This window comes from Eschrichtius robustus, chromosome 20 (genome assembly GCF_028021215.1).
Source record: "Eschrichtius robustus isolate mEscRob2 chromosome 20, mEscRob2.pri, whole genome shotgun sequence".
In the NCBI taxonomy this organism is placed as follows: Eukaryota; Metazoa; Chordata; class Mammalia; order Artiodactyla; family Eschrichtiidae; genus Eschrichtius; species Eschrichtius robustus.
Genome location: NC_090843.1, coordinates 58,331,755 through 58,355,315, shown reverse-complemented (window position 1 = coordinate 58,355,315; position 23,561 = coordinate 58,331,755). Strand labels below are relative to the sequence as shown.

Here is a 23,561-nt window from a genome sequence, read left to right as displayed (position 1 = left end):
TTACGGGTACTAGAATGGGAAAGGGGCGGGGGGAGGGGGAGGGTTGTGAGGGAATTGGGCGGGGCGTGACAGAAGCGCGTAGTTTGGACCTCAGAGGCTTGCCTGGAAGAGGTAGCGTGCGCAAAGCACGTGAGCCACGTGGGAGTGCGGGAGCATAGGGGTGGAAGAAACTGGGAGAGAGCGCAACTGAATATGAACGAGCGAGCGAGCGAGTACAGAGCTCCAGCTGCCCGCTTGGGGGATGCCTCCAGTCCAGGCGCATCCCACTCCCAGATGTGGCCCCACCCCTAAGAATAAACTTGTTTTGGTGGAAATTTTCTGTGTGTCTCTTTCTTCTGGTCTCTCTGCTTTCCCATCTGCTGCTCCGCTGTCCGAAGGAATCTCGATAGTTCCCAAAGACGACCAGCCAATTTAGCAGAACTATTTGTAGCGCCACTCCTTCTTTCTAGTCTCTTAGGAAGACTGTGGGAGAAAGTTTCCCCCACGCAGGTAGCGTGGCCGAGCGGTCTAAGGCGCTGGATTTAGGCTCCAGTCTCTTCGGAGGCGTGGGTTCGAATCCCACCGCTGCCAGACCAGAGTTTTTCTCGAGGCTTAAGCACTCTTTAATTCCTAAAGGAAATTACTTACTTTTATGAGAACTCCTGGTCGCGGTCTCACCAACGTGTATTCCAGACAGAACTTAGGTCTGCATCCCAGCCCCGAACCAATACATAACGGAAACTGCCAAAGAAACCTCGGACCTTCATAATCGATCTCCACTTTAACATGTCGTCAAATAACATTCCTATCAAAATTAGTGCAACTTGCTATATATTTAAGTGACTTACTGTATGTTCTCCTGACGGTGTGCTACAGGCTCGAATTATCTAGCCTGAAAAGCTCAGAAGGTAAGATCCTAGTTTAATTTTCTTTCCAGATCCTTTCAGAACATAAGAGAATATCATACATGAAACTAATGAATAATATAATAAAACACATTGGTATTGAGTGAAAACAAAAATGTAAAGGTTCCACCGAGATTTGAACTCGGATCGCTGGATTCAGAGTCCAGAGTGCTAACCATTACACCATGGAACCCACTCCTTATGACAGCCTTCTGACAGTATATATATTACTGAACTTCCTATTCTGTGCCTTTCCATACTTCGCCATTCATAGAAGACAAAAAAAAGAGTTGTCGGATTAGGGTGGATACCGCTATCGAGCACCTGAAATATGAATTTAAATGTGCTGTAAGTATAAAATACACATTATAATTAGACGACAGTACAAAAAAATGGTTAAAATTTCATTAATAATTTAAAAATATTGATTATATGATAAAATAAGATTTAGGATATAATGGGTTAAGTAAAATGTTAAAATTAATTTCAAAGAAATTTCACCTATTTCTTTGTACTGTTTTTAATGTGTGGCTCCTAGAAAATTTAAATTCGCATCTATGGCTCGCATATGCACTGCTCTAAAATATCTCTGCTCTCCCTCCACTGTCATTCGTTCTGCCTTCTGAATAAAATCCTGACGCACTTAATACCATTTCCTCTTAACACCAAGCAGCAATATTTGCGTTACTCTTTTCCTCTGTTATGTTCGAAGGAATACAATTATTTACTGTACTCAAAAGTATTCTAAAGATTGTCATGTACCGCTGGAGAAAAAGGGCGAACGCCCGAACAGGGACTTGAACCCTGGACCCTCAGATTAAAAGTCTGATGCTCTACCGACTGAGCTATCCGGGCTCTCCCACTCAGCTTCTTCTACTTCCTATAAGAGTTTTGCATTTACGAAAATGCTGACGCAAAGGGGTACTGTAGGCATGCGCGCAGGCGACTACAGAACGCACCTCGAGGAAGCCGGTGAAGCTAATGGAGGGTGACTGCGCTTTATCGGACCCCCTCCGTACAGCGGCCGCACCTGTTAGGACGCTGTGGGCTGGAGCGCCGCGGAGGCTAGGTGGGTGCGGTGTCGGTATCGGCCGCACGGGGGCGCTGCCGGCCGCGGGCGTCCCTCGTGGAGAGGGTTCTTCCCAGTCCGGATAACCGAGATCCCAGGCACCCCACGCACCTGGGCTCTCCCGCCTACCGCCGCAAGGCCAAGGGCGGCCCGGAGCGGAAAGAAGGCCACATGGGGCCTTCAGATGCTGTGCGCCCGGAGACCACTTCGGTCCCCAGACCGGCCCTATTCCAAGCGAGAGACTGAGATCGGGCATGCCAAAGACCGGGGACACAGAGGGTCGGGCTTGGGGGTGGTGGTGCCGAGTTTAGGAGGTGACAGGAGGGCTGTTTCTGACCCCTATGCAGTGTGCAGAGATGCGTGTCCGACTCGCGTGTGGCTGTAGTCACGTGTGATTTACGGCTCACTTGTGTACAGTGATTCACATGGATGATTCACAAGTAGGAATGCGGGTGCCCTGTGGCCAGTTCTGGCTGAGAGAGAGGATGAAAGAGTCTTGGGGGAAGTTGGGGAGTGGGCGGACAAGGGCCCCAGGGCATCAGTCGGCCCCTGACCAGGAGCAGATCAGTGTCCCAGTCATACAGGTGTCACCGAATCCCTGTCTCCCTCTCGGCATCTGGTCCCTCCCTTCCCAATGGGACCCGGGCTCCTGACAATCATCTGGGTGAACCCGGTCCTGCCAGTCAGAGGGACCGGCTGTGCCAGATGCAAACAAACAACTATTACGGCGAAAGGCTGTGGCGGGAAGAGGGAGCCCTCAGCTAGCAACAACAGAGAGCTTCTGGAGAGAGCGAGCCAGCGAGTGAGCCCTAGAGCATCCCAGAGAGAGCTGGACTTTTCCTCAAAGGCCTATCCTGACCCCCAGGCCCTGACACAGCGGCTCAGCAGCCCAGCAGCCCAGCCCTGCCTGGCCTGCGGCTCACCTCCTCCAGGCCAGCTGCCGGGGGCATCCTTCCTTCCCTCCCATCATGGCCGTGTACCGCGTGTGTGTGGGCACTGGTCCCTACCTGATGGCCGGCACACTGGACAGCATTTTTGTCACACTGGTGGGCACATGTGGTGAGAGCCCCAAGCGGCGGCTGGATCGCGTGGGCAGGGACTTCGCCCCTGGATCGGTGAGTGGAGGAGAGAGGGAGGAGCCACCCCGAGGGGCAGGGCGGACGGGGGACCCTGAAGGAGGGGAGGGTCTTTCCTCCAGAGCTCATCAAATCCTGCAGAACTCAGGATGCCGGTCCTGACCTCATCACTACCCCTATTCTGGTCCCTGTCTTTTCTGGGGATGATAAACCCTATCCAGGCAGGGCTGTGGAGAAGGAGCCCTGGGCAGGGGCTCCGGAGAATTCCATTGGCTTCCTAGCTCCTCCTCCAATAACTGAAGGTGGGCTTTGGGGAAGGCGCTTGCCCTCTTTGAGCCTGGGTTTCCTCTTCTCTGGAAGGGGTCCACCTGCCTCTGCCAGGCCCCAGGATTGTTTGCTGGTGGCCTACATAAGGTGAGGGCTCCAAGGAGGCTAGGGAGATCCCGAATCCACTCTGCTCACACAGGGCTCCTGCAGCGCCGTGGCTGCTACTGCCGGGATGAAGGATGCCCTTTTCTAATTCATGCAAAGGCACCACATGGGTTACGGTCAGCTCGGGTTTATATGTCAGGCTAGGTGTTGGTGCAGACGCACTTTTCAAGGTGCAAGGATGACGCTGGCAGTTCCTTGCCTCTCAACTGCTTGCTCTCTTGCCCCCCAGGTGCAGAAGTACAAGGTACGCTGCTCAGAGGAGCTGGGGGAGCTCTTGCTGCTGCGGCTCCACAAGGAGCGCTATGCTTTCTTCCCCAAGGACTCCTGGTACTGCAGCCGTATCTGCGTCACTACCCACGGTGGTACTCTTTGCCACTTTCCCTGCTATCAGTGGATTGAGGGCTACTGCACCATAGAGCTTCGACCAGGAACAGGTGGGCCAGAGGCAGGGGCTGGCCTGGGCTGCAGAAGACATCTGCTGGGATCAGGGGGGAGCTCTCACAAGAGCCCAGGGTGTAGGGAATAGGGCTGGAATTAGGGTAACCGGAACTCAGGGCTCCCAAGTAGGTGCTTTCTGAAAATATAAGCCTCCAACGCCCTGAAATGCAGGGGCTTTCTGGGCAGTATTTACCCCCCCCCCCCAGAAACACAGAGACTAGGCACACACACTTACATACACTCACACCACTCAGAGACACACACACAAACACACAGATATGTGTGCTCACCACTGACACCCTCTGCCCTTCCCCAGAGCCAATTCCTCTGAGAGGAATTAACCTGCAAGCTGAGTTACTGAATTTCAACAGGGGAAGAAGCCCTGAACGTTTAGAGAATTTAGCTGGAGAGGCCCTGGCCACTACCACTGGCTTTTCTGGTATGGATGAAGTCCCTGTGAGGGGCTGTTCAGATTCTTTCTTGAATTTGTGGGACGTTTCAAGGTTGCTGGGCTGAAGCTCCTTCAGCCCCTGGACCCCCATATCTCCTGAGCAGCTCTCTCATCTGCAGAGGCAAGACTAAGGCGAGTCCGAGCGTGGAGATGAGTCTTAGGCATGAGAGATGATGTTCTAGGTCAAGGTGAAGCGAGTGAACATCACCCTTGCTAATACTGTGAGTTACTCACAGACTTCACTCCGAACCCCCATCTGTCATCACAGCACATCCACCCATCACTTCACAAAATATGTTCGTCATCAGTCCTTTGTCAAGTGCATATTATATGCACGGTGCCAGGCACCATGCTGGATGCTGGGAATACAAAAAATGAATACGACGTGACTTCTGCCCCCAAGGAGTCAAACATGCAAACAATTAGGAAGATTGTTATAATTTGGGGGTGAGGTTGTCCTGAATCCCTTCTACTGATGAATGCACAAAGAATGTGGGACATCCGTGTCACTGAGGGATCGGGTTCAAGGGTTGGGGGGTTCAGGAAAGGCATGCTGGAGGAGGTGTCATTTGGCAAGAGACTTACCAATGAGTAATTTTCATTCCTCACAGCAAGAACTATTTGTCAGGACTCCCTTCCCCTCCTTTTGGATCACAGGAAATGGGAACTCCAGGCCCGACAGGAATGCTACCGGTGAGGGTGGCCTAATTTGACTTCTTTGCTCTCTTAATCCGACCTCATCCTTAATCAGACTGGTACTAACTCTAAACTCAATTCCAACTTTGGGGGCCCAGCTCTGATCACGACCCTCATTTAAACCTAACCTTAATCTAATATTGACTCTGAGTCCAGACCCAAAATGCCAGTACCGACAATTGTCCCAACAACATCAATGAACCCGCACTCAACCCCAGCTGTCCTTGATGTGACCCAGATACCAGACATGACCCTAGGATTGACCAACTTCAGCCCATCCTCAGCCTCACCCCCAAACCAGCCATGATCTTGATCTCAACACAAACCCAACTCTAAACCAGTGTGGACGTTCATGTCATCCTCAAATGCTACCCTGATCTGAAGCTTAGTGCCTTCAGGAAAAAAAAAAAACTTTGTCACCTACCCAGAAAATGGGTGGTTTCTGGGAGTTTTAAAGTCAGGTCTTTGAAAGCTAAGGTTCCTGTTTACCCTAAGCTTCACTTGCCACCTCTGACCTCTTTCCCCTGGAAGCTGGAAAGTCTACGCCCCCGTCAGCAGCTTTGAGGAGGTGGAGTCAGATAAGAAATTTGCTTTGATCAAGACGGTGCCTGGTGCAGACCAGGGCGACAGGTGAGGGTGAACTGAGATTTGGGGAAGAAGCTGGAGGGGCGTGAAGTGAAGGGTCTGTTGTGAGGACTGGGTGGGCAGCCTGGAAAGCAGGATCTGTGACAAATGCAGTTTAATTCAAGTGTCTGGAGCAGACTGGGTGGGGATGGCCCCTGGGGTCTGGCAGAGAGGAGGGGAGAGGGCAGGGGAGGAGCCTGGAGTGAGGGGAGGCCTGGGGATTCTGGGGGAGGAGGAGAGGGATTCAGGGGAGTGGGCTGCAGGCCCCTCCGACTGGTTTCTGCCCTTCTGCTCCCTCCACTCCCCAGCAGGGGAAACAGGTACTTGCCCGGCTTTCCTATGAAAACTGACATCCCGTCCTTGCTGCCCACGGAACCCAATATTCGCTACTTGGCCACCAAGAAGACCTCGCTGCTCTTCAATGCCATCCCTGCGTGAGGCCACTGCCCTCTCTGCACTCCTGCTCGCTCTCCCTTCAGCCTCTGTCCCTTCGATGCACATCCATGTCTCTGCCCCAGTCTCCCCTCTCCCCGTCCCCAGTCTCCCCTCTCCCCGTCCCCAGTCTCCCCTCTCCCCGTCCCCAGTCTCCCCTCTCCCTGTCCCACCACCCCGTCTCCGCTCTCTCTTTAAGCAACTCCATTCTCTAGCTCCCCATCACCACCTCTTTGCTCTTAATTATCCCTTTTCTTTCCATTCCTCAAATCAATAGAATTAATTGAGCACCTACTCAGAGCAGAGCACGGTCCCAGGCACTGTTGGTGGGACCATGTTGAGTAGGACCAGAGAGGCCCAGCTCTTAAGATTTAAGGAGGTGGTCAGGCCACCTCAGGTTCAATTTCCAGACCAAAACTTTCTAGCTTTATGACCTTGATTTTCACTTAGCCTCTAAACCGTTTTCTCATTTGTAAAATGAAAATAATATTCATATCTACCTCATAGGTGTAGGGGAGACTTTAATGAGCTAACATCCAGCACAAAATAATCTCTCAACAGAGGTTACTGAGTAGTATTAGGATATAGTTGTGGCCAGGAGGAACTCACAGTCTCCCTCGGGAGACGTGCAGCACAATTAATCAGCAGTCGGAGGGGTCACAAGCAGCTCAAGTCTGAGGTTGTGAGTGTGATGTGGCTGGAGGGGGTACAGTTGACATCTAGTGTCTAGAGGAGGCAGGTCAGCGGGGCTCAGGAGGTAGCTGCTGGGGAGACAGGTGGGATTGAAGCTTTGGGCGGGTGGGGGAGAGGATCAGTGAGGGGAGAGTGGGTGGGTCCTGGGCAGACCCAGGTCAGTATGGCAGGAGGAGTGCAGGGCTCGGCCATCTGCGCAGGGGCTGCACTAGGAGGCCCAGAGGAGGCCAGGGCAAGGAGCCGGATCCTCGTGTTCTGCGCTTTGGTGCCAGAACGGTTCTTCTGGAGAAGCACTAGGGGGAGGGGATGCAGAGGTGAGGCGGAGTACGGAGCTTGAGTGTGTCCACAGTGGATTGGGGTGCACAGGCAGACACAGGGGGCTCAGGCTTCAGGACAAGGACCTGCTGAGAGGCCCTGGCAGGGCTAAGGGACCAGGGGAGCATCCTGGAAGGTAGAGTCACCTGAGTTGGTCCCCGGATGGATATGCGGGTCTAGGCAAGGGAGGGCCCAGAAGACCACGTGGACAGCCTGTGTGAGGCTCAGAGAAGGGCCAATGGGAAGAGGAGCTGGCATTTGGCAGCCATCTGGTCATTTACAGAGGGGAGGGAGTCACTGGGCTTTAGTGCGAGGTGACTGCAGGGTGTCCTGAAGGACATGTGTGGCAGGCCTTGCAAAAGGAAGGCCTGTTCTTTCTTCTCTCTTGCCTCCTCAGCCTCTGCTTTAATGACCAAGCTCCCATCCAGTTTTTCCCATCCCCTGGGTCCTGAGTGGGCAGATGCTCAGCAAAAACCCATGGAAGGAGGAGTGAGCGGCTTAGTGAGCACCACGTAGGAAGCTGTCCCTGGGCTTGTCAGGTACTAAGGCCCCCGCGCCCTCTCCAGGTGCCCACACTCTTCATGGCACACCAGCATCCTTCCACAGCCTACCTTACTGACCATCTGCCATAACCCTCCTGTCCTATGTTCCAGTCCCTTCCATTTGACTTGGCCTAGCTAGTGAGCGATTATTACAAACTGGGTATGTCGGGCATACACAGCCCAGTCCTGGCCCTAAGGAGCCCACAGTATACTAGGAGTTGATTTGAGTACACTGTAGGATAATAAAGGGAGTGATGTACTTAAGGGTTTACGATGTAACGAAGGAAATCATGGGCATTTTGTGAAAGATACACACAGGCGTGTGTTTGGGGGGCCATCAGGCCATGCTTCATGAAGGACTTTGCATCTAAGATGCACACAGAAGAACAGATAGGTTTGATACTAGGTGGAGATGTAGGAGAAGGTTTTCTAGGAGAGGCACAGCTTGAGCAAAGCCCTGGACAGGGGAGAAAGCGGACTTCATTTCAAGCATTTTTTTCTGATTATAAAATAATACATGCTCATTGTAAAAAAATTCAAACAGTACCGACATCCACAAAGTGAAAAGTGCACGGCCCGCAGGTTGGCAAGCCCACTTTTACCGGTTCAGCGTACAAAGTACATCTCTGGCTATGTTTAGCAAGAGAGCTGTGACTGGCTTGGTTAGTGCACAGGGTGGGAGAAAAAGCTAGAAAGGTTGTAGAAATCAGCTGTTGCGGAGCTTCCTAGGCAGCCTTAGCGGTTGGGGCTTTGTCGTGTGGGCGGAGAGGAGCCAGGGAAGGTCTGTGACAAGCTGAGAGCTTGGAGAAAGCAGGACGAAACACCAACGAGGAGACTTGTCTGCACCCTGCGTGCCACCTTTGCACACACATGTGGAGTCACCCCTACAAAGCCTCAAGTAGCCTCTAGACTTTTATCCCATGTGGACTGTTAGGTACCTCTTCTCTGGACACTGGCCTCGTCAGATCCCTCCAGGTCTCTAGGCTGGGGGCACAGTGCCGTTGGCAGCCCCTAGCCCCCCTGCCCACCCCCACTTCCCCTCCCACAGGTCCTTGGGCATGAAGCTTCGAGGGCTGCTGGACCGCAAGCGCTCCTGGAAGAAGCTGGATGACATCCGGAATATCACGTGTTGCCACAAGACCTTCACCTCAGGTGTGCAGAGCCAGGCAGAGATGTCCGTCCTCCACCCTACCCCATACTCAGACCCCTCCGCCCCATCCTGGGAAAAGGCCCTCTTCTGGCCCTCTCAGGGGGACTGCTAGATCCCAGAGGGAGGGGCTCCTGGTTTCACTGGTGGCAATCTCCCGGTTTCCCCTCAGGAACCAATCTCTCCTCCCTCTGGGAGGGGACAAGAATAGGTGAGTGGGGACAGAGAGGGTCAAGGGTCACTTAGGGAGTCCTGACCCTGATCAGATGCACTTGCCTCTCTTCCCCTACCCCTGCCACCAAGAGTTCTGGGCTTTGGGGCCAGACTTTGGTTCAAATCCCTGCTCTGCCACCCAACTGAGCAAGTCACTCTACCTCTTCGAATTTCGGTGTCCAGTGGGGCTGGTGAGTTCCCCTCGTGTGTTGATTTTGCTGATATTGGATACACTGAAGTCATCTGACTTGAGAGAATAGGAAGGACCAGGAATGGGGAAATGGGGAGAGGATGCTGGCTTGTCCAAGCTGCTGGGAAGCCAGGTGAGAGGTTGCACAACGAAGGACTCAGCTGGACCTCATTCCGGACATTTTGGGAAGGGTGGGGTACCCAACACTGGCCTTTAGTGCAGGCACCAATAATTACTGAGACCTAGGCTGGAGTGGGAGCGGCCAGAGAACGGAGAGGGAAGCAGAGCGCGGGTGGGGAGGGCACTCTAAGGCTCCGTGCCACTTCCCCTGAGGGGGGGGCGCATCTTCCTAGCGGACTACTGGATCCTGGCAGAGGTCCCCGTCCACTGCATAAACGGCCCTCCGCAGTATGCGGCCTCCCCGCTCTGCCTGTTGTGGCTCAACCCTCAGGGGGCGCTGGCGCCCTTGGCCATCCAGGTGAACCTGGGGCCGGGCTTTGGGGGGTTGTGGGGGGGGGCGGCGAGGTTTCGGAGGCGGGGCCTCAAGGGGCACACTAGCAGTCTAGAGCCTTACTCCCTTATTATTCCTGGACGCAGCTCAGCCAGACCCCCGGGCCAGACAGCCCCATTTTTCTGCCCACTGACTCCGACTGGGACTGGCTGCTGGCCAAGACGTGGGTGCGCAACTCTGAGTTCCTGGTGCACGAGAACAACACGCACTTTTTGTGCACGCATTTGCTGTGCGAGGCCTTCACCGTGGCCACGCTGCCTCAGCTGCCGCTCTGCCACCCCCATCTACAAGGTCTGGGTGACCCCCGGGCAGGGCCAGAGGGAGCGGGGCCGGGGCGGCCTTCTCCCCTGACCTTCGGCTCCTGTGATCTCAACCCGCTCGCAGCTCCTGCTTCCGCACACTCGCTACACGCTGCAGGTGAACACCATCGCACGGGCCACGCTGCTCAACCCAGAGGGCCTTGTGGACAAGGTGCGGCCTCCCGGCTCCCCGCCCGCCCCTTCCAGGGGGCTCCTTCCCGAGGGCACCTTGCCCCGCCTACAAACCCTGTTGGACCTCCAATCCCATTCCCCAGTGCCTGCCAGCCTCCCCACGAGCCCCGCCCCTCCCCTCCAGTCTCCTACTTGCCCCGCCCACAAACCCTGTCTCCCTCCCTTCGATCTTACCCAACGGCCCCACCTCCTCGGGCTCGGGTTCCAAAGGCTCCTAGAGTTGGGCAAGGCACCCCGGCCTGAGCACAGCCGCCCGCTGACCCTGCGTCGGCGCTCCCCTCCCGGCCTGCCCGGCCTTCAGTTTATTCTTCCAGTTCCCACGTGCCTAAGGATTACCGCCTACGCGCGTAGTAAGGCCGCAGCCTGCGCAGCCCATGTCGTGCTCTCATGGGTGTTTGATCCTTAGTCTTGGACTGCTCGATTGACTGAAAAATGCCCTCTGCTGAGTCACTAGACCAGTCTCATCCCCAGGCACTGGGGTGGGGGATGGGCCCGGGAGCCCATCTGTGTTCTGTCCTCAGGTCCCGTCCATCGGGAGGCAAGACCTCCTCTACCTCATGAGCACCTGTCTGGCCCACTTTACCTACACCAATTTCTTCCTTCCGGACAGCCTGCGGGCCCGCGGCGTCCTGGATATCCCCAACTACCATTACCGAGACGACGGCCTGAAGACCTGGGTGGTCATTGAGAGGTGTGGGCCCGGGACCTGCAGCCAATCTGGCCCAGGGGCAGGGTGGACCCGTGTGCTCATGCAGGCTGGGGCGCTTGATGCTGGGGGCTTCAGGTGTCCTCAGGCCCAGCGTGGGGCACCTCAAGGGTGAGAGTTGCGGTTGGGGTTCCTTATGAAATGGCAGGTAGCCGTGGGCTGAGGAGGGGCTGGGCTGTGTGTGAATGAGCAGAGGACGGGGAAGGGGAAGGACGGGGCGTCCAGAGGAGTCAGGGCAGCAGCAACAGCTAGGTGTGGGCTGGGGCCTTTAGGTGGGCAGGTCTTCCCTTCTCCTGGGTGCTGAGTGGCGAGGGGACGCAGCCCGTCAGGCTCTCCTCGGTGGCCTCTCTGGAGTGGGGGTGAGACCTGAGGGAAGCCTGGGCACTGGGGTTCCAACTGAATCTGGGGGTCCCCACTGAACCCCCATGGACTCTCAGTGGACTCTGGGTGGCTGGCTCTCCCTGGCCTGAGCAGCACTGGGCCTTGGTTTTCGGGCGAGGCCTGAGCCCAAGGTCACTGCCGTAGCAGGGACATCTCTTTCCTACAGTTTTGTCTCAGAAATCCTGGGCTACTATTACCCCAGTGATGCGTCCGTGCAGCAGGATTCGGAGCTGCAGGCCTGGGTAGGAGAGATCTTTGCTCAGGCGTTCCTGGGCCGGGAAAGCTCAGGTATCCCCTCCCCATCCTCCAACCACAGACTCCCAATAACCCACTGTCCCCCTTGGCCCTACCATGACCCAGTTCTTATTCATTGACCAGCCTTGGAAGTACATGCTGTTGTTAGCCCCATCAAACTGATAAGGAACAGGCACAGAAGGCTGCACAGGTAGTAAGTGGCAGAGGCGGGATCCAGAGCCAGCGCCCAACATCTCCAAAGCCCTTGCTTTCAGCCACTACATGGTGCGTGTCTGGTCCCTGCTTGACCTTTGCCACCCATTCACCTCCACTTGCTGAGGTCTGTGGATGAGTCACATCACGTGGTAGGAGCCATCTCCAGCTGCAAGCACTAAGGACTCTGGAATCCTCTCTCATACCCTCTTATGCCCGTCCTGCCGGGTGGCCCCTCCAGCCACCAACCTCTCTCACTTCTGGCTTCATGGAGTAGCTTGGTGCCGCTGCTGCCTGATTCCCCTTATTTACACCTGTCACTGGCCCCTAACTCTCCCCTCTCTTCTGACACTGCCGGAGTGGCCTCTGAGACCCACCAACACCAGTGGCCCCCTCTCAGGCCTCCTTTGCTTAGTCCTCCCTTTCTTAAAGTCTTCCCTTTGCTCCAGGGAGGACGTGTCCTTCGGAACCTCCCACTTCTTTCAGGGCTTCTGCCGCCTCCCCATCCCAGCCCTGGCCGGAGGGTGGAAGACTCTCACTGCCTGGGATGTCTTCTCTCGGCAGGGATGTGACTTTTAGCTGACTTAGCACTTTTGGTGGCCACCCAGAGAAATTCCCGTCGGGGGAGACTGGGGAAGGAGGCGTGGTCTCAGGTCACCAGGAAATAGAATGAACAGCTGGTGTAGCCCTACCTGTAATGGGCTCCAAAGTTGTTTTTTTTTTTTTTTTTTTTTTTGGCCACTCTGTGCAGCCTGCGGGGATCTTAGCTCCCCAACCAGGGATTAAACCTGCACCCCCTGCATTGGAAGAACGGAGTCTTAACCACTGGACCATCAGGGAAGTCCCAGCTTTTTTTTTTTTTAAACAAAATTTCGAACATATAGAAAAGTATAGGATATGACGTAATGAACACCCATTTACCCACCACCTAGACACAGTTCCTAACATTTTGCCATATTTGATTAAGCTGTTGCTTTTGCTTATTGCTGAAGTCTTTTAAGGTAAATTACACACATTTCATATTTTACCCCTAATTGATATGCATCTCAAAAAAAAACCCAAACAAACCCACGACACGACGCTGCTTTTCTACACAACCACAATGCTGTCATCATGTTTAACAAAATTGACAATAATCTCCAACATCACCCTCTTACTCGTCCATATTCAAATTTCCTCACTTGTCCCATTCTTCCTCAGCTGATCCTGTTGATTCTGGAGCCAGTCAAGGACCACATGACACCTTTGTTTGTTTTGACTCTAAAGCCTCTCTCACTTTAGGACAGGCCCTTTTTGAAATCACATGATATCTCACAAGGGCTACTGAAAAGCTAGGACTAGTTGTTCTGCAGAATGTCTCACCTTCCAAATTTATCTAATTGCTTCCTCATGATGTCATTCCTCTACCGCCTGTGTTTTTTGTCAACCGGAAGCAATACCTAAAGGTTAAATGTTTTGGGCAAGAGTATTTCTCCAGTGATGCTGTGTTCTCCGCACTGCATCATATTGGGAGGCATGTGACGTCAGGCTGTCTCACTATTAGCGATGCCAAGTGTGATTTCTGGGTTAAGGTGGTGACAGCCAGGTCTCTTTTGGATCTTTTAAAGGGCAGCCCCTCCCTGTGCTTTGCACACCTACTATTAATCAGGGGCGTCCTGATCCTGACTGCTTCTCCTCCAGGGACAGCTTTTTTTCTCTTTGGGGTTATCTGTTTCCTATTCAAGACCCAGAGCGGGATCAACTCTCTGATCTTTCTTTATTCAACTTGTCTCTGATTTAATACATCAGGACATCCTTCAGATAGACAAACATCTCTTCCAACCAGCACAAACTAATTCTAGACTCATGTTTTAAGGTAAAACACATTCATTCATTAACCTCAGTCAGCATGCCTTTTGCTTCCATATTTCAAAGGGAAAAAACAAACAATATGCGCTACAGAAAAGTTCCCGTAGACGGTCTAGCTTCTTTGCTTTTTTATTCTATCCACCACGAACAGAACATTCAGAAAATTCCCACACACTCCCAGGCAGACAGACACCTGGTCCTTCCTCCAAGCCTCTCCGTCTGCTCTGTTGCATCAGCCTCTTTCCTGTCATCCTGACTCCAAACCTTGGCGCCATCTTGACTCATGTTCCCCGATGTCCTCCTCTGTCCCTAAATCCAGCAGGTGGCTAATCCTACTGTCCCCATCATCTCCTACTGTCACCGTCCTAGTCCCAGTCCTCTCACTACTCGTGCGTTGTGGCAGCCGCCGCTCAACCCGTCCCACCCCTCCCAGCCTCTCGCTGCTCGCCTGCCAATTCAATTACTGGGGCCACTGCCCCAGTAATCCTCTGAAACAGTGCCCAGAAACCACCCTGCCTGGCACACTGCTGCAGCCTCACCTCCAATTAAGTCTCCTCCTTTTCCCTCACATTATTTATGCCTCCGTGCCTTCCCACTCTGGCTTCCTATCCTCTCACCCTTTCACTTCATTCAACCAGTAAGATTTATTAAGTACTGTTAATATTAAGTATTGTTCCAGGTGCTGGGGTTCAGCAGTGAATATGACAGACAAAAATCCTGGCCTTCATGAAACTTAACATTCTCATGGGGAGATACAGATAATAAACTAGCAAGTATGTCAGGTGGTTATGAACACTAAGAAGAACAAAAGAGCATCAGGGGATATAGTGGGTCGAGGTAGGGGGATTATTTCAGGTAGGCGGTCAGGGAAGGCCTCTCTGAGGAGGTGATTTTTTAAAAAAATAAATTTATTTATTTATTTTTGGCTGTGTTGGTTCTTTGTTGCTGCTCGCAGGCTTTCTCTAGTTACAGCGAGCACGGGCTCTAGGTGTGCGGGCTTCAGTAGTTGTGGGGCACGGGCTCAGTAGTTGTGGCTCACAGGCTCTAGAGCACAGGCTCAGTAGTTGTGGTGCATGGGCTTAGATGTTCTGCGGCATGTGGGATCTTCACAAACCAAGGGTCGAACCCATGTCCCCTGCATTGGCAGACGGATTCTTAACCACTGCGCCACCAGGGAAGTCTCTAAGGAGGTGATGTTTGACAGAGATGTGAAGGAAGGGAGAGAGCTAGTTCTGTGGATAACCGGGGCAAGAGTGTACAGGCGGAGGTGGAGTCAGTGCAAAGGCCCTGAGGTGGGAGTGTGCTGGCGGGTTTGAGGAATCAGAAGACCCGTGTGGCTGAGTAGAGTCAGAGGGAGAAAAGTAGGGAAGGAAATAAAGTTGGAGAAGGAATGAGAGCCAGATCAAGTAGGGCCATGGCGAGGCAAGTGAGGTAGGAAGCCCTTAGTGGGTTTTAGCTAGGGGTGACATAATTGGATTTATGATTCTAAAGGATCACTCACCCCAGCTGTCATGTGAAGAACAGGCTGTCAGGGGCAAAGGCGGAAGCAGTTAGATTCATCCAGGAGCGAAATGATGGAGACAGGGTGGTATGGAGACTGGAAGTGATGGGACGAGATTGGCTTCTGCAAGAATTTGCTGACATGTGCGGTATGAGATAAAGAGAGGAGCCAGTGCACGGATTTTGGCGGGAGCAACTGGACAGAGAGCACCGAAGTGGGACCACTGGTGGGGGAGGGGGAGATGGGTTTGGGGAGCGTGCAGGATAAGGAGTCAAGCATTAGGCTTGGCAGGTGTCAAGTCTGAGATGCCTCACAGACACTCAGGCAGAGGTGTCAGGTAGTAGCTGACACCCACTGCTGAGTCCAGAGTTCAGGGGCCAGGAGGAGGAGAGATGTGAACTTGGGAATCCTCAGCCAGTGGGAGGTGGTTAAAGCCACAGTCTTGAATGAGACCCCTGAGGTACAGAGAAAAGAGGACCAAGGGCTGAGCTTGAAAATGCCTTCCTCTGTCTTCTTCTTTCCATTCAAAGCTCACCCATTCTTCTACCCAGGGAGGCCCCTTCTCTTCCTCCAGGAAAGTCTCCCCTAACCACGCCAGCCCCAGTGCCGAGCCTGCCCTGCCTGCCCTCTCCTCAAAGAGCCAAGCCCTGGCCTTAAAGCTTCCCTCTGCTTCTATCACTGCGAGCTTATAAGTAGCGCCCTCTCTGGCCATCTGTCTCTGCCACTAAACCCAGCAGTGGAGGATCTGCTCCTGAGTGCTCAGACAAATCTTGGTGAACTGGGGAGAATTAAGTCATTAAGTACTAATATGGGCTGCAGAAAGAAGTGCCTTGGTGTTCAGGGAGGGGCAGCTTGGCTGTCACGTTGAACCTATCTGGCTCTTCGGTTGTGAGCTCTGCCGGCTGGGCGTTTTCTGGTCCCATCCGAGTACCCCCTTCAGAGACCACACCTTGGTGATGACCATCCCTAACCTCAGCCCAACCCTAATCCTTGTCTAAAGACAGTGGTGGCCACATGTTGAGTCCGCACTGCTCACTCTCTGCCTGCGGTGAGCCCCAGCCCTGGGGAATCTGGTCCCCTCCACCTGCACCCTCTTCCCTTCCTCCCACACGCAGGCTTCCCACGCAGGCTGTGCACCCGGGAGAGCTGGTGAAGCTCCTCACTGCAGTCATCTTCAACTGCTCCGCCCAGCACGCCGCTGTCAACCGTGGGCAGGTGAGGCCGCGGAGGGCGGGCCTGGGGGGCACTGGGTCACGCGAGATTAGGCCCAGCAATGGACGTGAGGCCAGAGTTCGGGTTGAGAGCGTGGGAGGGTCGGAGCTGTGATGGGTTTATGAATAAGGCCGGGGTTGGAGTGGCAGCTGGGTGGAGTGAAGCGCTGGGGCTGGTCGGTGACTGGAGTGGAGCTGGGTGCAAGCTTGTAACGGTGGCTCGAGTTGGGATGTGGAGGGAGTGGAACTTAGGGGCTCCTGTCTCGGATGGGCCGCGGCCAAGTGGAGCAGAAGCCTGCTCTGTGTGGGAGGCCAACGCGAGACCCACTTCTCGGGCGACCTCTACTCTGGGTCCTCCTCCCTCCTAGGTGACTCACTCCACCCAGTCCTGGAACATTGGGCGGGGAGTGACAAGGGGTGACCCAGGCTCCTGCCACCCTTCTGGAACTTTCAACCTTATACCCCTCCCTCTCCTCCCTCTCCCCGACCCCCTTATTTCCCAACTGCAAAATCTGGGGTGGCAGGTGCAGGAACAGGGATGTTGAGGAGGGAGAGGGTCCTCTTTCTCTGGCCAACCGACTCCACTGGGGTGGGGTCTCCACAGCATGACTTTGGGGCCTGGATGCCCAATGCCCCGTCATCCATGAGGCAGCCCCCACCGCAGACCAAGGGGACCACCCTGAAGAGCCACCTAGACACCCTCCCGGAAGTGAACACCACCTGTAGCAACCCTCTCCTCTTCTGGTTGGTCAGCCAAGAGCCCAAGGACCAGGTGTGGGGGGGTGTCTGGGGGTGGGGGGAGTTTGCAGGGCCTGGGCAGTGGAGGTGGTGGCAGCTCTCCCAGGGAGTCTGGGAGCCGACAGCTGGCATTTATGCCCACTGCTGAGCTGCCTTGGGTTCTTCAGTTTCTTCAGGAAATGACAGTTGGTCCCCAAAGACATACACTGAAGCAAATACCAGTTTAGTGGCTGGGGCACAACTTCCATCTAATTCACCAGTTTACCAATCTATCCACCTATCCGTCCGTCTGTCTATCTGACCACTTACTCGTCCATCAACCACTCATCCATTCACCCAGATATCCAGCACACATTTGCTGGATCCCTCCCATGTGTCAACACAGTGCTGGGCGCCAGGCTCATAAAGCTGGGTGAGAACGTCCTGCCTTCAAGAATCCTGTGGCCAAGTTGAGGAGACACACAGGAAAATGGAAAAGGGCACCGTCTTGTAGGAATTATTCATGAATTCCTCCATTCAATCTGGACTTCCTGAGAACCTGCAATGTGCCAGACACTGGTGGGCAGTTATGAACCTTGATGTCCTAAGCTTACAGTCTAGTGACAGAGGTGAGAATGGGGCCCCATGGAACCTGACCAACTCTGGGAGAACCTGGGACAGCTTCTTGGAGGAAGTGACATCTCAGATGAAACCTCTGGGACAGGGAGGAGTTTGGCAGACAAAAGAGGGGCAGGATTAGTTTCTAGGCAGAGGGAAGGACTCTACCAAGTGAAGCGAAGTGAAGGTGAGAGTCTGTCGGTGGGTTTGCAGGAGCATAAAGGGCTCAGTGTGGGTGCAGTATTTGTTCACAGGACAGAGGGGAACCATTGACGAGTTTAAGCCTGGGGTGACTTGGCTAAATTTGTGTTTTAGCGAGGGTGTCTCCTGTGGCTGTGCGGATGGATGGGAGCAGCAATTCTGGAGGCAGGAACGACGGCAAGGAGGCTCTGAGTTAGGCTGGGCCAGGGGAGCAGCCCTTTAATCACCAATTACTATCACCACCGGGTTATCAGGCATGTCTCTGCCCTCCAGGTCGTGACCCCAAGCTTTCTGACATTATGCGATATCCTCATTTCTCCCGCTTGACTCCATTTGGCACAGAGAGTTTATCTCTCTAACAAGTTTTAACTTATCATCTCATCACCTGGGAATGCAGGAACTCGTCCCTGGAGGCTGCTTCTCTCTGGTCCCAGGTCCCAAGGATCTGGAGACACCCATTTCTGTCGTTAGAAAGGAAAAGCTCTCTCTGCTTTTTGTCTACTCACGGAACGCTCTGTGGGTACTCTCGATACTCTCAACTCGATTCTTCCAGCCAGAAAATGTGTGTGGGTGGTTCGCACCCCAAGCAATTCTCCGAAACCAGCTGGGTGTCCCATGACTTAACCCAGTTCTGACCCTGTCCACCTGGAGATAGCGTCAGATCCCACAGGTCAAGGGCTCAGTCCCACAAGACTGCTCCTCCACTCCACCCCCCTCCCCCCCCTTCAGGTGCCAATCGCAAGCCCAGCTTGTCATCTGAGCTTCTGACCAACCAGCTATAAGAGGTTTCTATGACCCCCTCCTCAGTTTTGATCATTTGCCAGAGCAGCTCACAGAACTCAGGCAAACAGTTTACTTACTAGATGACTGGCTCATGCTAAAAGGATACAACTCAGGAACAGCCCGATGGAGGAGCTCCATAGAGTGAGGTGTTGGAGAAGGGGCGCGGAGCTCCCCTTCCCTCTCTGGGTCCACCACCCTCCCAGCACTTCCACATGTGCAGCAACCTGGAAGCTCTCCAAACTTGTACGTGAGGGATTTTTATGGAGGCTGCCTTACCGAGGCATGACTGACTAAGTTATTGGCCATTGGGGATTAATTCAACCTTCAGTCCCTCTCCTCTCCCCTGAGGTTGCAGGGGTGAAACAAAGTTCTCACCCTCTAATCACAAGGTTGATTCTCCCGGCAACCGGCCACCCGAGGGGCTTTCCAGAAGTCACCTCATTAACATAAGCTTGGGTGGGGTTGAAAAGGGCTTATTATGAATAACAAAAGACACCTTTAACACTCTATCACTTAACAAAATTATAAGGGTTTTAAGAGCTCTGTGCTAGGAACGGGAAGAAGACCAAATATATATTTCTTATTATGAATCACAATGTCACAGTACAGAGGGAAGAGTACACAAGACGACGAGAGTGGAGAGTTCCCTTTCTCATAAGCCAGTGGGAAGTTCAACCCAGAAAGTTCCAACAACAAGAACAACAATAATAATAGCACCTATCACTTTCTGAGGATCTATCATGCCTCAGTCATTAAATCAGGTATCTTGTGTACACTATTTTAAAATACAAAATAAATAAGTAGCTATATTTAAAATGCTTAAGACAGTGACTGGCATATAAGCGTTCCATAAATGGCAGCTCCATTTTACAGGGGAGAAAACTGAGATTCAAAGGCACCAAGCAGTTTGCCCAAGGTCACAGCTAGTAAGTAGGCTATGAACCCAGTCTATCATATCTCTGTGTTCTGCTTTATCAATAGTGACACTATAGTTTTGGAAATTAGATGTCAATCTGGTAAGTAAGACATAAAGCTGATTCTTTGAAAAGACTGATAAAGAAACCAGAGACAATTCAAATCAAGAAAAAAAACCCCATAAATGTACAACATCAGGAATGCAAAAGGCATATGGCCACATATTCAAGAAGATTGAAAAAATTTTAAAAAAATAAAAAAGGAGAAGAAAATACTTAGTTTTATGCAAATAAATTTGGAAACCTAGATGAAATAAGTGATATTTTTAAGAAAACCTAAAAAAACAAAACAAAAAACCCAGAAGAGGTGAAAACCATACATAAATGAAAAAGGTTGTAAAAGATCTGATCCCTCTCCTTGTAAAGGGACATTCTATTAAACCTTCAAAGAACAAATAATTCCTAAATCGTTCAAACTGCTTGAAAGTGTAGAAAAAAGTAGAAGCTTCCCAAATCATTTTACTGGGAACCCTGATACCAGCACCTGGCAAAGGCAGTGCTCTTAAGAAGAGAAGTGAGTCTCAGGTAGAGGGTTCTAGTCCCAGATCCACATTTCCCACCTATGTGACCTTGGATATGTAATCGGGCTCTCTAAGCCTCAGTTTCTTTATCTGTAAAATGGGAATGATGAGAGTACCTGTCTTATAGAATTGTTGTGCCGTTGTGATGATCCATGTAAAGCCCCTGCAACATCAGCTGTAATTAAGAAAATAAAATTACAAACTCATTCCACTTAGCTACAACAATCTTAAAAATATATCAGTAGTCCGTGAAGGCCAACAGTAAATAGTAAAACAATAATACATCATGATGAAATCTAGTTTAATTTAGGAATGAAAGGTTGGTTCAACCTTATGCAACCTAACAATACACTTCCTTACATCAATAAAGAAACACACCATATAATCATCTCAATATATGCTGAAAAAGCGTTTGATAAATGAGAACAGCCATTACTAATAAAAACTCAGTATAAGATGAAACTCCCAGGACTTCCCTGGTGGTCCAGTGGTTAGGACTTTGCCTTCCACTGCAGGGGGTGAGGGTTCGATCCCTGGTAGGGGATGCCTCGCCGCCAAAAAACCCCAAAAGCATAAAGCAGAAGCAATATTGTACCAAATTCAATGGAGACTTTGTAAATGGTCCACATCAAAAAAAAAAAAAAAAAAATCTTAAAAAAGATGAAACTCCCTTATGGAGTTTTGATAAAGTATATTTCAGAAAACATTGTCCTTATGGTGAAACAATAGAGGTCGTTAAAGTCAGGGACAAGAAAACAAGGCTGTGATTTAACAGTGTTTTGGGAGGCTTTACTGGCGCAATAAAACAAGACAAAGAATTTTTTAAACATCAGGATTGTTGGCAACAGTTGTATTGTATGAGCAGTGTGTGCTGGTTCGGAGACTGGCCCCATGAACCGTGACGGTTAACTGGTTGTGCATTGTGGTCAAGCCCAGAGGGCCAGTTCTGTTCTGCCACAGGATGGCACTGACTGAAGTTCACTGCGCTGTTTCTTGACTGTGATTGGCTACGCTGTAAAGCACGAGTGTATGGTGATGCTGATTATGCTGGCAATACTGGTTGACTGGGAGATGCCTCAGACCTGGTTGTCTTCAGGGGTTTACATCTGTGAAACTGTGAGGTAACAGGTGTATCCTTGGGCATACTTGCTCGGGCGTGTTTACGTTGATTTCAGGTGTGTTCTGAATGTGGTTGCATTTAGTTCATAGAGCAGTGGCCCAGGCACAGGAAGGCACCTTTTTAGGGACCCGTGGGCTGCGGGTGTCCAGGCTGCTCTGCGCAGGTCGCTGGAGTGGTGGTTTGGAGGTTTGAAGGGTTTGCGTTTACAGTAGCCGTGGCTGGGTCACGCCCGCCTTTAGAAGCCACTTTGACTGTATTTGCTGGCAAATGTGGCCCTTCATTATTCTGCATCCTGTCCTGAACATCATCCTGACCCCGCACCTGATTTTTCTCCCAACGGCCCCTGGACACCTACCCGGACGAGCACTTCACCGAAGAAAGGCCGCTCCGGAACATCGCCATCTTCCAGAGCCGCCTGGCTCAGATCTCGCGAGACATCCGGGAGCGGGAGCGGGAGCGGAACGGGGGCCTGGAGCTGCCCTATATCTACCTGGACCCTCCCCTCATCGAGAACAGCGTCTCCATTTAACCCCTTCCTCCTACCACCGGGAAAGCCCAAGCGTGAGGAGGCCCAGCTTCCCAGGGTCCTCAAGGCCCTTCCGTCTTCCCTGTTCTCGGTCAGCCTGAACTTTCTCTGCACGTGGGGACCTTTTCCACCCACGGTGGCTCTAGCATCACATGAACTGGGCCCTGAGCTGCCAGTACAGCGGTGTCCAGGGTGAGAAGTCGCTGGCTAAAGTCAAACGCACAACAGGCCCTTCAAAAGGAAGGAACCCCAACACCCCTTGCCCTACTTTGGGCAGGCTCCTGTGAAAGCCTAGCCTACTCCCGCCTTCTGTGAAAACTCTTCCTCCTCCCATTGGGCCCAGGTTGGGACTCTGAGGGCGCCTTCCCAGTCCTCCCCATTCCAAAACTCCTTCTCCTACTTTGCCTCTTTGTTTCCACTTTCCTCCCATCCTAGGACCAACCCAATCCAACTTCCTTCTTCGGAAGAGCCTGGAAACTGGACGAGGAAGGATGTGTGCCCTGGATCTGTCATGTGGTCCACTTTGACCCCAGCATCTTTAGGGAGAGGGTTAGAATTAGAGCCCAGCTTCCCTGTACCTCTAGCTGTAGTTCTCAGGGCCAGGCTCCCTGGCTTGTGTGTGCGTGCGTGTGTGTGCGTGTGTGTGTGTGTGGAGTCTCTCCCCAGCTCTTTCCTATCCCCACTATCATCCCCCACCTTTTTTGTCCTTGAGCCCAGTAAGTTCAATAAAAATCAATATACTTGGCTCCCATTTCATTTTTGTTTTTGTTCCTGTGTGTATGTAGGTGGGTGGGGAACCAGGGGATTAGAGAAAGAAGGAGCAGCAATGAGTCCCTGGATCACCTGCTCTGGAGACAGGAAGCCTCCCAGCTCAACCCACCACCTAGCCAGACCCTACATTCCTTCACCTCCCAGAGTGTGTTATCCATCAGGAGGTGAAAGAATATCCAGGCTCAAGGGGCCGATACAAAAAAGTGGGTATTTTGCAAAGCCTGGGAATCCAGCTTCCGCGTGTGGGAGTTGTTAACATTGCCACTGAGATCTGGTTCCTCTTCTGGACACATGGAGGATTCAACCTCTGGCTCTCTTGTGCATGGGTGGAGTCACGGATGAGTTTTGGCCAACAAGCTATGAGCAGAAGCGATGTGGTCATCTCCAGGCTGGAGCATTTAATTGCTGGCATGAGCCCACCAGAGTTCTCTGCTCTCTGCCTCTGTGTTCTAGAAGCATGTGAGGAGATGGTGCTTCCATCAGCTTCTGTCTCTGAGGGACTAGAGCAGAGCCCCCTGATGACCTGAGCTGGGCATGGAGCTGAGTGAGAAATAAACTTTTGCTGGGTTAAGCCATTGAGATTTTGAGATTATTTGTTGTTGCAGCATAATCTAACCCACCCTGACTGAAACAGATGGTAATCTGGGGGGTCTAACGTTCTCCCTTCCAGCCCTGTAGCCCTTAAAAATTGAGATTTGTGCAGCCCTCAAGTCAGTCATCTACATCTTTCTCCACAGCCACCCAACCTTCTCATTTTCCTGCTTCCCTAGACTTCAGATCTAGCCCCCCTTACCTCTTCTGCCTCCTGAGTCAAATTTTGTACCCGACCAAACCCTGGTCACCGCCTCTCTTTGGCCAGAGTCACAGTGTCTTTGGGGAGTGGACGTGGGGCAGACTTTGGCTCCGCCAAAGATCGGATTTTCACTTCCTGCACATGTGATACTGGGAGAATAGGATCGCCATGGCATTGTGCATGAAGAGGCGTGTTTGGGGATGTCTCACCTGCAGATTCCAACCTAAGAATTTAGCCAA

General features: G+C 52.4%; 1 protein-coding gene and 3 non-coding genes across 4 annotated transcripts; 2 read left to right on the top strand and 2 right to left on the bottom strand.

The window, feature by feature from the left end:
* Nucleotides 1–488: 488 nt before the first annotated feature.
* On the top strand, nucleotides 489–570 carry TRNAL-UAG (transfer RNA leucine (anticodon UAG)). Its single transcript has one exon. It is a non-coding gene; the product is annotated as a tRNA-Leu (tRNA).
* Nucleotides 571–1,005: 435 nt separating this feature from the next.
* Nucleotides 1,006–1,077, bottom strand: TRNAQ-CUG (transfer RNA glutamine (anticodon CUG)). The gene has a single exon. It is a non-coding gene; the product is annotated as a tRNA-Gln (tRNA).
* Nucleotides 1,078–1,666: 589 nt separating this feature from the next.
* Nucleotides 1,667–1,739, bottom strand: TRNAK-UUU (transfer RNA lysine (anticodon UUU)). Its single transcript has one exon. It is a non-coding gene; the product is annotated as a tRNA-Lys (tRNA).
* Nucleotides 1,740–2,906: 1,167 nt separating this feature from the next.
* ALOXE3 (arachidonate epidermal lipoxygenase 3) lies at nucleotides 2,907–21,761 on the top strand. Its single transcript, XM_068531786.1, is given in 16 exon segments — nucleotides 2,907–3,068; nucleotides 3,691–3,895; nucleotides 4,962–5,043; nucleotides 5,578–5,676; nucleotides 5,979–6,104; nucleotides 8,701–8,826; nucleotides 9,536–9,680; nucleotides 9,800–9,991; nucleotides 9,993–10,004; nucleotides 10,098–10,184; nucleotides 10,726–10,895; nucleotides 11,458–11,579; nucleotides 16,203–16,220; nucleotides 16,223–16,302; nucleotides 16,903–17,066; nucleotides 21,566–21,761. Coding segments are annotated over 16 exon segments (1,971 nt in total). The 5' UTR covers nucleotides 2,907–2,921.
* Nucleotides 21,762–23,561: the final 1,800 nt, after the last annotated feature.